The 17,745-nt window shown below is 42.0% G+C and overlaps 1 protein-coding gene across 2 annotated transcripts in view; it reads right to left on the bottom strand.

Annotated features, from left to right (window-relative positions):
* Positions 1 to 2,456: 2,456 nt before the first annotated feature.
* rnft2 (ring finger protein, transmembrane 2) overlaps positions 2,457 to 17,745 on the bottom strand; it is a 50,563-nt gene continuing 35,274 nt past the window's right edge. Inside the window, exons 7-10 of one of the 2 annotated variants that reach the window (XM_080208408.1) lie at positions 11,691 to 11,840; positions 9,908 to 9,973; positions 6,016 to 6,117; positions 2,457 to 3,297 (exon numbers count right to left, since the gene is read on the bottom strand). In XM_080208408.1, coding sequence (XP_080064534.1) covers positions 3,163 to 3,297; positions 6,016 to 6,117; positions 9,908 to 9,973; positions 11,691 to 11,840 — 453 coding nt within the window. In that variant the 3' untranslated portion in view covers positions 2,457 to 3,162. The remainder of the gene's footprint in view (positions 3,298 to 6,015; positions 6,118 to 9,907; positions 9,974 to 11,690; positions 11,841 to 17,745) is intronic. The other variant, XM_080208409.1, reaches the window with a different exon arrangement.

Genomic DNA, 17,745 nt, shown 5'->3' with positions numbered 1-17,745 from the left:
ACACCAGGTTAAAATCCAACAGGTTTATTTGGTATCACCAGCTATGATAACCCAGTGGTAAAATCGAGCTGAAATACAGGCAAAAACTTTGGTAAATGTCTATTGGTACTGTGTAAGGAGAACACTCCAGTAGTTTAATTTCATGCTTGGTTGATTTTTGACAACAAGGTTTTACAGAGAACGTAACAAATTTGCAGGTATCAATCCTAATGCGTCTCTAGGGGGCAAAATTAGCCATCTGCCCCTGCATCTTACAGAAGAAATATGCCTTTGCATCTTGTAGCTTAAATGTCATTCCTCTCCAAGGGAAGAGGGGACATTTATTTGAAAATAAAATGTGTAAACATGCAAATGAAGCACCGCTTTAACTAACCGTACACAACGCTCCGGAGAGGTAATATGTCTTAGAAAGTGGATTTTATTTTCGAAACCACCCACAAAACTTTGGCGGATTACAAAAAAAAAGGAATTTAGGCAGCCAATTTAAAAAATAATCTAGACTTGAAAAGACGCGACTCCGGGAAGGAAAACAATTGCTTTTCTAAGGGGATGGTGCTAAAAGTGCATCCAAATAATTGCACCAGCAACTAAACGGTTAAGGACTACCTTCCAGCACTAGCTGAACACGGTGGGGGGGGGGGGGGGGGATGATGTAAATCCCTCGGAACGCCATGTGACACTTGGAGGCAGCTTTAATTAATAATACAGCTCCTAACGACAGAGACACTGACTTTTGAGGTTTTCGGTGTGCCTGCAGTTGGTGTGAGCAATGTGTCAGCAAGCGGACGAGGTGGGGAGGACGGTGTGTGTGCTCGCCTCCGGCCGGCCCGGGGAACGCTGCTCCGAGGAGCTGGAGGTCGCCAGGAGGTTAAGGATAATAGGGGACCATTTGCAGGAGAGGGCACAGAGGAAAGCCGCCGACAGGAACAGAATCCACACAAACGTCAGCAACAGGCACCTTTACACTATTTGCACATTGGTCCATGTCACAGCCCTCCTCATACTCCTCCGAAAAAAACACCTGTAGGAAGTTTGACACCTGCGATTTGGACTTCAACAGGTAAGGGGAACCGGCTTCTCCATCGCTCCAACACTGATTAAACAGAGTACTTAATTTCCTTGGATAAGAGAGGCAGTAGTAGCTGTAACTCGAGGTGCTGATCCTGTCCTTCTCATACTAATGCTGATGATTATATTTCCTTATTGGAGAAATGCGTTTTACATCAAAAACGTGCTGGCGCTATAAGTTTTTAAGTGTGAATATCTGCGACGGGGAACTTCCAGCCAGTTTCGTTATTTTAGCCGCCACTTGATCATTTTGGCCACCGGCAGATGTAGACAAGACTCCCCAAAAGTTAGAAAAGAAACATTACTTTTTTCCCTCAGAGTGAGTTTAACTAACTAACTTCTGGATAACCTGGTCATGCATACGGCCATAAAGTCCCCGACTCCACTGAGAGCTGATCTCAGCTGGCCAGTCACAAGGAGCATACAATTAGCCTGACCATTTCGGAACTGATGGGGAGAATCAGCCAGCGTTCCTTTTGATCCACAGCCAGTCACCCCAGCTGCAACCTGTGTGTCTGTGTGTGCGCTTTCTGAGGACACAGACGTACTCAGTTGTACTCTCTTCCACCAGTGGAACAACCCGCCAACTCTCACTCTCTGGGACAACTGGAGCGATGGAGTGTGCCAGTACCTGTGGTGTACCATTTCATGAGCCACTTTTTCGGGGTGGAGAAAGAGAATCTTGATTGCATTTAAAGTATGCCCTTCTGAGTTATGGACTGTTTACCAATAGCATTTTTATTGCATGCACCATTCTTGTGCTTAATTATCAAGCAATCTTGTAACACTTATGCCAGCATTTATAGGGTACAATGACACTTGTCCAGGGACAAGGCAAAGGCACGGTGGCACAGTGGTTAGCACAGATGCCTCACAGCGCTAGCGACCCGCGTTCAATTCTGACCTCGGGTGACTGTGTGGAGTTTGCACGTTCTCTCCGTGTCTGCGTGGGTTTCCTCTGGGTACTCCAGTTTCCTCCCACAACCCAAAGATGTGCAGATTACGTGCATTAGTCATGGTAAACTGCCCCTTAGTGTCCCAAGATGCCTAGGCTAGGGAGATTAGCGGGGTAAATATGTGGGTCTGGGTAAGATGTTGAGCCGGTGCAGGCTCAATGGGCCGAATGGCCTCCTTTTGCACTGTAGGGATTCTATGTAAAGTTACCAAGTCACAAATACGTCTTGAAAAATAGTGTTCGTGTGCCCCTTTCCTCGGGAGAAGTTTGCATGAGGTTACTAAGAGAAGAATGTCATCCGTGGTTACAAATAATTGGCTTTCATTAAGAGAGTAAGATTTCTTTTATTTTAGACTGAATGTGTCTACTTTCCAGGTGGGCAGCTGGAGTATCTGTCTTTCCGCCGAGCGCAGTACGGGTCAGAGCTTCGCTCGGGACTGAAACTCTGAAACCCCCAAACTTGGGCTGAACAAAACCCACCGGAATGTGAAGGAGTTGGACTGGAAAATTGCACTGGTTACATTTTGCAAGACAGCGGAACAAACTTTCTTCCAAAATGCATGCTTTAAAATTTGGAATGTAACATTTGTTACCGCAATTTTATACCAGTTGATGTTGCTGCATGTAATTACAAAAGTATGATTTTTCATACTTCATGTAAATATTTATGGTTGATGTTGGTTACTTTTTTGTAAATCTGCCGTTTCATAGAATTGTTGAAAATCAACTTGTAAATTCTAAATAAATGTTTCATAACCGGAATGTCTCCTGCAGCGTCATTTGAGTCACGCCAGATTTGCAACGAACGCAAACACCATGATGACCATCTCACAGAAATGAAGTGTCAAAATAATTGTATAGTCGCCTGCAAAACGTGGTTTACCCTTGACACAAAACACGCCAGAATGCATCCCTTTTGCTTTACCGGGTCTTTTATAAAGATAAGTGTGCAATACATTCACCCGACAGCCAATTACACGCGTTGCTTTTGAAATATTTACATTGTCTCACGTGGAGATTGTACACTTTCTTCAACAACACGGAGCACCAGCTCCAGCTGTTTGTTGCACAGCTCCATTCGTGCACATTTAGTGCCCCGGAGGAGTGAAGGACCGAGGGCCACGGTCCGAGTTCACGCATCAGTACACCTGGAAGTGCGCTGAGGTGCTGCCATCCTTCCAGTAGCGCAGGGTTTCCACCACAGCGGTTCGGCACATTGGACAGCTCCTCTCTCGGTCGAACCACAGGCGAGCGCACTCGTCGCAGAAGACGTGCTGGAGGAGGAGGAGGAGGAGGAGGAGGGAGCAGAAGACAAGGGCAAAGAACATGGAACACACGCACTTAAAAAAAAATCAGTGAGATCCGCGCATGTGGAGATGCTCGAAACGCACCAGTAAGTGAACGGGAAGTCACCTCGACAGCATATCCAACGCTGTTGATCTCTCTACACTCGCAGCAGATAGCGTGCAGGAGCAATTCAGTTCTCTCATTAGGAGGGGGAGGGGGAATTTACAAATAATTTGCTGTAATTTCACATTCTGAAGCGTTTAGCCTTTGGTTGGAACTCCCAATGCACCTTGACACAATTCAGTTAAAATCTAAGACTTGACTGCACATTTAATCAGCTTCAGTACAGATAGAAACTGTTGTAAAGCTGCACTTGAACAGTTGGCCTCTGCGTGTGATGCAGAAGTGTTCATAAAGGCATGAATAATGCAGTATCGTATTCTCTTACTCCACAACTGGGCTTCTGCCGGAGCCATCCTTCAAACACATACAAGAAAGTATATTAACATGATCGGCTACGCTAAATTGACCCTAGTGTCAGAGGGACTAGCAGCGTGGGGTTACTGGAGTAGGGCCTGGATGGGATTGTGGTCAGTACAAACTCGATGGGCTGAATGGCCTCCTTCTGTACTGCAGGGATTCTATGATTCTAACATTCCAACTGTATTGTCAAATAACTATGATTTTATTTGCTGTTGCTAAATGCAGTTGGAATGTTAAGGAGCTGCCCGCCCCCTTCACAACATTTTGTTTCATAACAACATGCATTTGTGTGGCGCCTTCTACAGGTAATAATTAGATCCCAACGCGCTCTGCAGGAGAGTTAGCGGTCAACTTTGTCATGGAGTCTCAGACGGAGCTATTTGGTCAAATAATCAAATGGTGGGCGGCACAGTGGTTAGCACTGCTGCCTCACAGCACTAGGGTCGCAGGTTCGATTCTAGCCTCGGGTCACTGTTTGAAGTTTGCACTTTCTCCCCGTGTTTTTTTTTCCTGCGCGGGTTTCCTCCCACAGTCCAAAATGTGCAGATCAGGTTGATTGGCTATGCTAAATTGACAGAGGGATTAGTAGGGTAAATTCTTGAGGTTATGGGAATAGGGCCTAGGTGGGATTGTGGTCAGTCCAGACTCTATGGGCCGAATGGCCTCTTTCTGTACTGTAAGGATTCTATAACCAAAGACGTGGTCATTCAAGCACAGGAGTTATTACAGCACAGGAAGCCAATCGGCCCGTTGTGTCTGCACGTCTGGATTTTGCTAAAGGAGGAAAGTGTGAAGGGTGTTCCAGAGCTTCTCACTTTGTCAGCTGAAGATGCGGTTGTCAATGACGGAGGAATTGAAATTGCGGATGCTCAGCACATTAGAATTGGTACAGTGCAAAGATTGGGGAGAGGAGAGAACGTGGGATCTGTTTTGCGACTGGAGGAGATTACAAAGATCTGGGAGCAATGCCATAGAAGGATCTGAGAACAAAGATGAGGATTTTAAAATCGACTTGTTGCTTAACCAGAAACCACGCTCTCTCCATCCCATTCCTATTAAACTGCTGACCACACAATGTTCCTGTGTTCGCTGATACTATTCAAGATTCCTCCTCGTGTAGTCTCCCTTTCTTCAAGTTGTGCTGTCATCGCCCTTGTAACAAATTACGAAAAAAAACCTTGATCCCTCTGTCCTGGCGAGTTTCTGTTCCTTATCCAAACTCACTTTGCTCGTCACATTCCTCGAATGCGTTGACCTCTCCCAGGTCTGGATATAGCTTTTCCAAAGTTGCATTGTAATCTCTCCAGTCAGGGTTTTTATCAGTCACAAATGGCTCCCTATTTGACAGCGACCCACCTCACCCTTCTAGGTCTGTCAGCTGCTTTTGACATGGTTGACCGCGAAATTTCTGCTCCAACCCCTTTCTCCACCAGCCACCGACTGGGTGAGAGTCCACTCATCTGATTCAATTCTCATCTACCCGGGGAATCGCCTGCGATTATTCCTCTTCCCACACAGTTACCCTACACATTATTCTTATTCTTTGCCTCCTATTTCTAATTGACAATACATAAAGATGCAAAAACTCATTCTCACTATGACCAATAAGAGCAAAGTTGCTGAAATTTAAAACAAATATACACAAAGAAAAAACGCTGGAAAGACTCGGGGTAGAAGGCATCTGGGGGATTTCGGATCTACATCATCCGTGGAACAGAAGCGCAAACTCTCTCTTTCTCTACCGATGCTGCCTGGTCCGCTGCGTGTTCCCAATGTGTCTTTATTGCAGGGAGACATGTGCTCACAGCAGCAATGATCATATAATCCTGTCCTCTACATATCATTTCCACAATTAGAACTGGTTAAGTGTATTGTTTTGTCAAGTCTCAAGCTTCCCAATGCAGTGCCCAGTGATAAATGTAACTCTTCAATACTCTTAACGGTGCTGTTGTCTGGTAATAAACCAACCAACAAGCCGCCATCACCATTACCACCACCAATACCCCCTCCCCAAACAACTGAAACAATCGGATTGATCACTTATATTGCATCTGTTGATCAGGTAATTAAAACCACGAAATCTTGCTCAGGGAAATCCTCCCTTAAGTGCTGACAACGCCAGACTCGATAGGTCATCAAGGACAGGGCGGATTTGTATACTCTTTTCTGTAACAGTAACACACAATCCCAGGTTTGTTCTTCCTTCCCCTTTTTCCCCCTACCTGGCAAATCAACATCACAGGTTCTCGAAACTCTGCCTGGCAGATCGGACAGATATCTCCGGCTTCGCTGCACTGCTGGCTGGTAGCTCGCACGCCACAGCTCTGCCAAAGAGAGAAGGCAATTGCATTGAGAGGCACAGCTTTGATATTGCTGTTTTCCAACAAAAACAAAATGCAGATGATGCCAATACCAAGGCTCCAGTTTATGGAGCGCTCGGACTCTGGGTCTCCCATTGTTAATACAATCGCCAGTCAGTGTTGTGACAATGTTTGGGAAAACAGCAGAGTTAGGGCAACTGATGCTGGATCCCGAAAGAACCCAAATGAGAGATCGCATCTGGAAATCAATAGGAAAGTTTCACTTAGTGAAGTAGAAGTGCGCCTGACATAATTCTAATTGTGCTGATATAACACCCTTTCATAGTTCTGAAGTCAGAGCCTGTGTAACCCAATTATAATAGACTCCGCATTCATCCCCGTAACATACACTCTGCTTTCCAACTGATTACATCAGTAGCTGTAAAATTAACACAGCTTTTAGTCTCAGACATCAATTATGTTGTAAAGTTCCACTATTTCTTTTTTTTGCAGGGTAAGTTATTTTGACTTGGTACAGATTCTACTTCTGCCCCCACTTAAAATTTATTTTTTTTCCTCTTCATTACATCTACTAACTGCACTACACTCTGTCCTGATAGAGACAGAAAGTTGACCCGCTCCCAGGCTTTTTGCCAATTCCATCCATCATTTTCCCACCCGGTTGCTCTGAGAGAGTCGTGATTGTTTTACATGAGTGACTTGCTCGGCCATTTCAAAGGGCAACACCACTCAACTACACAGTGAATGACTAGGGGATCTTATGTGTGGGCAGAACAGGTTTCCTCTCCGTTCACGGCCCCAGCTGGGTTTCCCCAACCCCCCACAACCACAACCTGTCAGCTTTTCTAGTTGCTGTTATGCTGCCAATCCCACGAATGGTCAGATTTAGTGAATTCAGTTTCATGTTGTGCTTTGCGGTCTGGGGACCACAGCACTCAGGCAAGATTAAAAAAAGGTAATGTTGCCATAGTCCCAGATGACCATTGGCTGACTCAGGCATGGGACAAGGTGAATAACCTCAGCTGGTATTGGAATTGAACCTACAACATCACAAACCAGCTGTCCAGCCAACTGAGCTAACTGACCCTCATACAGTGGTTAGCACTGCTGTCTCTCAGCACCAGCAACCCGGATTTGATTGGGTGGCCTTGGGTGGCTGTATGGCGTTTGCATCGGTTTCCTCCCACAACCTAAAGATGTGCAGGTTAAGTGGATTAGCCATGCTATATTGTCCCTTAGTGTCTAAAGATGTGCAGGTTGGGTGGTTTGGCCATGCTAAATTGCTCCTCAGCGTCCAAAGGATGTGTAGGTTAGGAGGATTAGGACAATTTAGCATGGCCAATCCCTGGGGCTGTGGGAGGAAACCGGAGGAACCAGAGGAAACCCATGTAAACGCCATACAGCCACCCAAGGGTTTGGGTAAGATGTTCTCTCAGAGTTGATGCAGACTCAATGGAACAAATGCCCTTCATCCGCATTGTAAGGATTCTGTGGACCTCTGAGTTACTATTGCAATCTTCAACACATGACACGAACATACCTGTACTCATTTGCCCATGATCAAGAGCAACATAGCTTGTCTCATTTTGGGAGAAAGTGATTCAAGTTGACTCAAATCAAATTCTCAGGTTTCGGGGAAGGTGTCACTTAAACCTTTTCCAATTATGTTCAAAACATTGCCCTCAGGCAGATACATCTTAAATAGTCTGAGTCTATGGACTAGAATTTCTACATGCTCAAGGAAGCAATTCTGAGTTTGTAAGAAGTACCAAGGAGGTCAAAGGAACTCATAGACACTTTGAAAGGCAGGTATTATTTATAGAGTTACGGCTCCAACCCTCTTAGAGGTCTCACAGCTTGGGAGTCAGGTTGGGACCCAACTCTGGAGTGGTACGGTCATGTTTATATAGCGAGAAGTTAAATGGCCTGTCTTCCTCTTGCTTTCTCTCCTTAACCATCATTTCCTGTAGGCTATATGTCACACTGGATATAATTGCAATATTATTAATAAGACCTCCGCGACCTTGTTCATTGAGATACACTGTTCTGCACATTTGAATGCAGACAGCACGTTAGTGGATTAAATAACTATAGGTAGCACCATAAACACTGAATGCTGTCCACACATATACCATTTCCAATTGAAGCCACAAGGATAGTACTAGAGATGGAATTCCCAGCCAGCTTCCAGCTCTCTCCTTGCACAGAAATATATGGAATCATAGAACAGTTACATTAATTAAGGAGGCCATTCAGCCCATCGAGTTCTCAAGAGCAATTTAGCTGGTTGCACTCCATTGCCATTTCTCTACAACTCTGCAATTCTTCTTCCTTAAGATGCTTGTCCAATTTCTTTTTGAAAGTCACCATCAAACTCACCACGCTCTCGGGTAATGCATTCCAGATCATAACCACTTACTGCATTAAAAAAAAGGTTTTCCTGATGTCACTTCTGGTTCTTTTGCCAATCACCTTAAGTCTATTTTCTCTGAATTTTGATTTTTTGACCAATAGCAATAGTTTTTCTCTATCTACTCAATTAGATTTGCTCTTGATTTTGAACACTTATATCAAATCGCCTCTGAACCGCTTCTCCAAACAGAACAATCCTAGCTTCATTTAACTTATCCCTCATCCCTGGAACCACTCTATAAAGCCTTCACATCCTTCCTAAAGTGAAATGCCCAGAACCGGATACAATATTGCAATTGACTCTGAATCCGTAATTTATAAAGGTTCATTGTAACTAATCGCATCCATGCTTTTGTACTCAATGCCTTAATTTATAAAGCCAAGGATTCCTTTCTAATTAACTTCTCACCTTGCCCTGCCATCTTCAATGATTTACGTACACATATCTCTCGGTCTCCCTGTTCCTGCACCCCTATAGATCTGTGCCCTTACTTTAAATTGCTTCTCCTCGTTTCTCCTACCAAAATTTGCACTTCTCAGAATTAAATTTTATCTACCACATGTCCACCGACTCTACCATCTGCTCTTGAAATTTATCACTATCCTCGACAAAATACTTCCAAGTTTTGTGCCATTTGCAAAGTTTAAAACTGTGTCCTCTGCACCCATGTTGCAGTCATTTTATATATATATATATATATATATATATATAAGCAGTGTTTCTCACACTGATCGTTGGGGAACCACACTATATAAGCTGAAGAAGTTCACTACTTCATAGCAAGACCAGTTTCTGTGAATATTCCTTAGCTGAGATTTAGTCACACTTAAATGTGACAGAGGTACATGGTTGTAAATATGTTCTAATAGTTAGTACATTAATCATACATTAATAAGAAAATCAAAACTTCGAGTTTTCCTGACAGAATGTGAACGCTTGTGTGAAGTCAGTGCACAATGTTAAGCATGTTTCTATGGCTATGTTCTCAACTGTGCAACTTTTGAGTTTATGCAAACTGATTAATGCTCAACTTCAGATCTCAGGTATTTCTGTAACATTAAATGTTAAATAATTTTAATGAAAAATCTGTCCAAATACCAAATCTAGTTCAGAATTCATAAGAAAGGATGAAAAAGATATTTTTGTTTCACTTAGTTTTTAAAAATTTATTTCTTTAAGCTCCATCGTGTCTTTGATAAGAGATTGGGACTGATCACTTGCTACCATTTCTCTGCTAGCGCTCTCAATTTGACCTCCAGGGGCGTAGATACAGCAACAGGGGAACTGCCCTTGGATGCTCCCTTCCTCCCTTTAAGGAAATGCTTTTCCTTTAGTATAGGTGATGATGAAGAATGTTTCTGTAGATCAAACAACATTTACCTGTGATTTACACAAGATCTTCAAGGCCTTTCGTAAACCACCTATTCGACCACAGACATCCAAGAACTGCAGCATTGGTCAAAAGAAAGAAAATCAGATAAATTATCAAAGATAAGCAGCATAGAATAAAGCAATAAGTTACCACAGAGGTTTGGGACATTTCATCTGTATGTTATTTGTTACAAAATTGTACACTTGATTATAAAATGTGATAAGAACGAAGAACAATACAACACAGGAACAGGCCCTTCGGCCCTCCAAGCCTGTGCCGCTCATGAGCCCAACTAGACCATTCGTTTGTATCCCTCTATTCCCAGTCTGTTCATGTGGCTATCTAGATAAGTCTTAAACGGTCCCTGTATGTCCGCTTCAACCACCTTGCTTGGCAGTGCATTCCAGGCCCCAAACCACCCTCTATGTAAAATACATTCCCCTGACATCTGTGTTGAACCTTGCCCCCCCTCACCTTGAACTTGTGACCTCTTGTGTTCGTCAGCTCCGACCTGGGAAAAAGCTTCCCACTCTTCACCCTATCTATGCCCTTCATAATTTTATACACCTCTATTAGGTCACCCCTCATCCTCCGTCTTTCCAGGGAGAACAACCACAGTTTACCCGATCTCTCCTCATAGCTAAGACTCTCCATACATCCTGGTAAACCTTTTCTGTACTTTCTCCAAAGCCTCCATGTTCTGCTGGTAGTGCGGCAAACAGAATTGGACGCAGTATTCCAAATGTGACCTAACCAATGTTCTATATAGCTGCAACATCATATGCCAACTTTTATACTCTATGTCCAGTAAAGGCAAGCATGCCATATGCCTTCTTTAACACTCTCTCCACCTGTGCTGCCACCTTTAAGGAATTGTGGACTTGCACACCCAGGTCCCTCTGTGTGTCTATACTCCTGATGGTGCTGCCATTTATTGTATAGCTCCCCCCTACATTAGATCTACCAAAATGCATCACTTCGCATTTATCTGGATTAAATTCCATCTGCCATTTCTCCGTCCAATTTTCCAGCCTATCTATATTCTGTTGTATTCTCTGACAACGTTCATCACTATCCGCAACTCCAGCAATCTTTGTGTCATCTGCAAAATTACTCATCACGCCAGCTACATCTTCTTCCAAATCATTTATATATATCACAAACAGCAGAGGTCCCAGTACAGAGCCCTGTAGAACACTACTAGTCACAGACCTCCAACTGGAAAAAGACCCCTCCACTGCTACCCTCCATCTTCTATGGCCAAGCCAGTTCTCCACCCACCTAGCTAGCTCACTTTTTATCCCGTGAGATTTAACCTTTTGCACCAGCCTGCCATAAGGGACTTTGTCAAATGCTTTACTAAAATCCACATAGACGACATCCACGGCCCTTCCCTCGTCAATCGTTCTTGTCACCTCCTCAAAAAACGCAACCAAATTTGTGAGGCATGACCTCCCGTGTACAAAACCATGCTATCTATCTTACTACAAAGTTCAAACCACAGGAGTGTTGTCCAAAAATGCGGCGAGGTAATAAAAATTTCAAGTTGCACCTATTGGACATAATCTGTATTTACTTAGTCCTAAGAAGTTATTCCGGCAGGAAAGTTTCCAGGTGTTTAAATGCTGCAGAATTCTCAATAGTCTGTATGCAATATAATTTTTATTCTTATACCACACTTGTTTATGGAATGAATGCAAATTGAAAATACACTATTCCTAAATCATGGAAACAAAAAGGAAGGAAATATTTCTGCAATAAGGAATCTTCTGTTCGTTTCTGATTATTCACCTTGCAGAGACTGTACAGAACAATCAGAGTGCCTTCCAACAAGTAGCTATTGGTGGAGTCTCCTCCCATGATGCATTTGTACCACAGCTGGATAGGAATCAAGGATCTCAATAATTGGCTCATTTCTTCTATTAGAAGGTAAAGTGTTCCCTGAAAAAAAAAATTTTAGAAGTTTTAATTCAATTGTGAATAATACAAATTTTATAATTATTTTCAAACCAACTATGTACCTCTACACCAGTAAGCAACGACACTTTGTTCAAAGATAAGGTGCTCTGAAAATTCCATTCAATTTAAAATAGAAAACAGGGATGAAATGGAGTATAATATCTTGGTAATTTAAAAATGTATTCATCACGCCACCTGACTTGATTTTTAACAGGTTTCTTTATTAAATGCTTGATTCAGGCCCCTTCATTTCAGCTTGAATGAGAGACCAATATTGAATTGAAGTCTGTCTGCTGCTCCACTCACTATGGGACTTCTGGAAAAAAGCTCAAGCTATGTGTGGGTAGAGATCAATTAGTTCACCCCACTAACGTGCAAAGTACCAACCTGGGAATTTAGCAGGATTTCTACCCTGCTATTTCTTGCATCCAATTTTCTCCCTTTCGCTTCTTAGGGGTCTTATGTTATACTGAGAACAGTATCACAGCAACAATTGGGTTTAACATTTCATGAGTTCAGAACATTGAACCACATTTGATGCTCACACTTCATCTATACATGCACACTTTCCAGTCAGCTACGAGAGAACAATCAGGACAAAGAACTTTTAGCAATTTCTCCTTCCAACAAAAGAACTCCAAAGGCACTGTTGCATCCCTCCAGTGACTTTGGTTGAGGTGAGTGAGCTAACAGAGTTAGAACAACAGATAAAACTGGAGTCAGTATAGTTCAGCATCACACCATAACACATGGCATTTTGAAATTCATAGTGCCATCAGGAGAGGATGCATTCATTTCTTCGTTAAACATACTGTGCTTAGATTATTTATTTTTAATAGTCAGAGTGCTGTTGATGGGTTGAACTACAGCTAACAATGCTCACTGATGAACAATACTATAATACCAACATTTAACTGATTTCTACACAATAATAGATAAATCTATTTTACTCTAGGTTTTTAACTCTGTAATTAAAAGTGAGTAAGGTAGTACGAATGACAACCCTTAAAGAAAAGCAGACAAACGTAATGCCTTTTAAGTAACAATTTCACAATTGCATTTCCAAAGGGTTCTTTGGTGATTGTATGGGGCTATGTAAACTATGAACATTGATTTCATTTGAGTGACTCTCCTGATTTTGTGCAAGTTGAAAGTGATCAGAGGAGCAAAATGGACAGTTTCCATCAATTTTAGCACAAAGCACTCTCAGGTCAGGCACAGATGGCTTGATGTAGGATAAAAGTTCGTTTTTGTACTGCCCCAACAATAAACCTTCATCCAACATCAGAAGTATGCCCCCTACTGCATCAATATGACAATTTGTATTTCAAAGATCACTCATCCTTCTCTTCTGTGCATTTCCTATTTAGTGCCAGTTCATGGAGAATTGTTCAATGTTTATTGTTCAAAGCTCTGAAATATTAACTACTGGGAATTGGATTGAGTGCCCAAACCCACTTCAATTAGAACTCTTACAGCCAGGAGAGCAGCATGTTTTTCAGTCTGGTTGGCTAGTCTGAGTTCAAACTTGTCTCCCGTTTATGAAAAAAAAAGTCTTCGACAACTTTTGTTCAAGTAGATGGACAGTTGCTTCATTCAGGTAAGTTTAAAAAATTGGACATAAAACAAATAACTTCTTAAAAAAACTGTAGTTTCATGGCACTGCATCTGAAATTTCAGCTTGGATGACATTTCACATCACCTCAGGAGAGGTGATGGCCAATGGCCATTAATAGTTATATTAATCCAGAAACTCAATTAATGTTCTCAGGACCTGGGTTCGAATCCTACCTTGGCAGATACTGGAACTTCAGTTCAATAACAAAAAAAAAATCGGGAATTAACAATCTAATGATAATCATGAAACCACTGTGAGAAAAACCCACCTGGTGCACTAATGCCCTTTAGGGTAGGAAATCTGCCATCCTTACCTAGTCTAGCCTACATGCGACTCCAGAGCTACAGCAATGTGGTTAACTCTCAATTGCAATCAGGTAACTAGGGATGGACAATATATGCTGGCCAGCAAGCAACACCCATTTCCCACAAATGAATAAGAATAAAGACAAAATCTGAAGTGAAGCTTTAAGTTGATTTGGTTGTTTATTTCAGTCAGCATCACTAATAAAAAAAATAGGATTACAGCACCTAAAATTAAAAGTGAGGGCCTTTTTTGCAATAAAACAATACGGTCCAAATGATCTAACCCATCATCTCCATTCTATTTCATCGCCCATAATGATTTTACGAGCATTTATTCTGTATCTCAAATGAAAACCCCATGTAGGAAATAGAAACATAACTAATTGACGTGGAGGCTAACACCAGCAAAAGAAAAATTCCATTTGGTGTAGATCTGGAAGAAAATGGTGGAACTACATAGCAGGTGTACCTAGTCTATTTCAGAAGAAAGGTTAATGTTGTTCTGGCAAGAGGAAATTAACTTGTCTTTTCACAGCACCCAGTTAATTGTCACAAGCGACAGGTTGCACCAGTACAATTTTGACATGTCCCTCTTAATACTTGGTTACCTCACTGCCTTTGGCACTTTTGAAGGTTCAATTTTCCTCCAGTGTCTATTTTTCATGTTCCATTTTGAATAAATGCCAAACTTGCACTATATGGTGTCTCCCAAATTCTCAGGATGACCCAAAGTGCTCCACAGCCAATGAAATACTTTTGAACTGTATCCCTATGATAATATATCGGCAAATGCAGCAGCCAATTCGCACACTGTTAAGATCCAACAAACAGCAGGGTGTTAAATGACAAGATCATCCTTTAGTGAGCAATGTTGGTTGAGGATTAAGTATTGGCTAGCGTACTAGGAGAACATCCCCGTTCTTCTTTGAATAGTGCCACTTAAGAGGAATGTCTTGATTCATCCAAAATTGGCACTTTCAATAGAAGTTTTCCCTCAGTACAGCACTGAAGACCCAGCCTAGAGGGTGCTTGTACCTACAACTATCTATTCAGAGAGTGCTCCATTAAGCCATATCCACAACAGCCTCTCCTAGTTATATTCTCACCTATCTTAGCACAAGCTATTCTATTTCCCCAAATAGTTTCCTAAGTATGTCAAGCCCCTGTTCCTCTTTGTACTGTCCCAACAATATCCTTTCATCCAACATGTGAAGTATGCCCATGACTGCATCAATATGTATTTCGAAGATCAATCATCCTTCTCTTCTGTGCAAGTTTTATTGGGTGTATTGTATTGTTTATTCCAGTGTTCCATTCTTGGTCCCACCATATTTATCAGCTACAGGAGTGCCATTGTCCTCAGGAAACAGATCAGTGTGCCAACAGCATACAATGTCCCGGCCAACCATTATATAGCAATATATTGTTGACTGTCCATTTAATGTCAAGTCCCAAGTGAACTGAAATTTCCTTTAGGTCAAAATTTTCCACTGTGCCCCTATCTCTCCCACTCGTGAATGAAATCCTCATGCAAACTGTTTTAATACGAGAATTGATTTCTTAGATGTGTACCTCCCCAGCCTCTCCTCTATCATCTGCAATGTAGACTATTTCACTGCTCTTTGAAATTTTCCCTGAATACCATTTAGCACTGATACCATTTTACCTTCATTCAAATCTTTCTTCAAATACTGATTTATTTTTACTGCATTCCTTTCTCCCCCACCTTTAATTCTGCCCCCTCCCTGTCTCCAAGTCAAAAACTCCTTTATAAAGCACTCAGATGTAGTTCAGACTATGTAGCACTGTTAGAATGCAAGCTGTTCATGTCTTTTCTCTGACAGATAAGCTCTTTAGAGACCAGCAGGTTTTTTTTCTGTTTTGTTTATATCCCAATTAATGTCATGATTCTTAGCAACTGATTTCCCCCATCTCCCCCCCCAAACTCTAAAAATGGGAATCAAGTTTTCCTAATCTGACTGCTTCAATGCCGCAAGTGAAATATTTACAGGTATAAACACAAATTGTACCAAGGGCAGCTGCATCACAACAGTTGGCATGGAAACCTTGCGAAGATGGCATGATGTCACTGCAACAGGAATAAAAAGTCACCTGCTTGCCTTCCAAAGACCATGAGTCAAGTTTGACACAGCCACATTCACGTGTCATCCTTTTCCCCCATGTCTGCTGCTGCAGGATAGGCTCTATGCTGGAACACCCAATAAAACTGCCCAGATATCTCATGGGTCTTGGGGATGAGATCATATAACAAGCTGTCACTCTAATCTTTTGTGCTTTGAACAATTATAATCATTCATAGCTTTGGCATTTTTGTGATCTCATGTCTCTGGGGCATTGAGTGATGTCAGTTCTGCAGCACGCAGCCAGTGCAGTTTGTATTGCTGGTTCATGCAGCCGACAGCCTGGGACAAATATACAACAGCAATCGTTCTAGTCCTAACATTGCCGCTGTCCAATCGGCCCTTTAATCTGACATCAATTCTGCGCAGTGAGAATTTTACTTCAGAGAATGGAATATTAGAACCACCTCTTCATTTTGGGAGCACCCTCACACAAAGCAGGATCGAAGCAAAAATTATCCACTAAAAGCCCACAGCCTGTTACATAAGACAAGGTTTTGTTGACATGACTCAAATGACTCATTCTATTTCCAGATGAGATGCTTAATTCAAACTTGACAAATGCTAGGAAAAACAACCTCAGTAGCTTTGTTTAAAAATAATATTGTTGCTACAATTAGGCTGTATATCCTTGAGCTTTGGAGAAGGGGGTGGCGGGGTGGGGGGGAAAACTGGCCTGGATCCCCCAGTCCTGATTACTATCCAGTGACCCTTGCTGGATAGTGTGTGTGGATGACAGGTGCAGGCAGGATCTGCTTTGGCTGTGATGGTCCTGACAATCGAGCTTGCTGGCAATCAGCATCCAGCCTCAAACATGAAGAATGGCCACTTGGGCAAAGGACGGAAAGCCTGCCAGCACCCCTGGAACCGCACTCCAATATAATTAACCATCCTCAGAGTGGAGGGCTAAATCACAGAGGAAGCCGGACAAAGAAATTTTTAAAAACACAATAATTTTGTTGAATAATACAGTAGTTATTACATCAAATTTACAGGAGAGAAATAGGCTATTTGGCCCTACTGGTCTATCCAGGTTTTTATGCTCTGCATGAGCCCCTCTTATCACATTTAACCTAACAAGCATATCCTTCTATTGTTTTCACCTCCCCATGTACTTATCTCATTTCTCCTTAAATGAATGATAACCTCTTAAAATTTCAAAAGTTTTTTTTGTTTAAAGTGCGGAGTGATGATATCATCAAGGCAAATCGAGTTGGAGCTGTCTTTAAGCCCAATGGTGTAAAGGAGTTGAAATTAATCTGGACTATTACACTTAAAACCAGAGTTCTCCTGATTAATGGCTTGCTCTCTGCTGACTCTAGCTTCTCCAAGCAAAATCCTTCAATGATGTAATCAACACTTACAGTTTAAACAAATATACAGGAAAATTAAGCCAATGCTAAAGTTTAAATAACGTCCATTAACAAACTGACTCAAAAAAAAAGTTCAGACAGTGATACTCACTCCCCAGACATACAAGTAACTTTTGCATAGTTGCTCTAATGAATTTCCTGGAACAGAATTTCTGCATATATATTTCTTCATTTCTAATGGAAGCAATTCTGCTGTATGGTATCAATGCTGGATTCTCCTGGTTAATACCATGCGGTGCATTCATTAATAACTAAACAATGCATATTCCTTAATAATTATGCATGCTTTGGGAATTTCTCATAAACAACTCCTGTGAAGTTATATTTGCATTTTGATGAAAGGTCACCCACCTAAAACAGAAATTCTGTTTTTCTCCCCACAGATGTTGCCAGACCTGTGGAGCATTTCCAACACCACAGTAGCTCACTTTTGATTTCCAATTCTTGTCA

The sequence above is a fragment of the Carcharhinus amblyrhynchos genome, chromosome 20 (assembly GCF_965287045.1).
Source record: "Carcharhinus amblyrhynchos chromosome 20, sCarAmb.v2.hapA, whole genome shotgun sequence".
NCBI lineage: Eukaryota > Metazoa > Chordata > Chondrichthyes > Carcharhiniformes > Carcharhinidae > Carcharhinus > Carcharhinus amblyrhynchos.
Note: the sequence above shows the minus strand (reverse complement) of the source record. Positions and strands in the feature narration are given on the sequence as shown.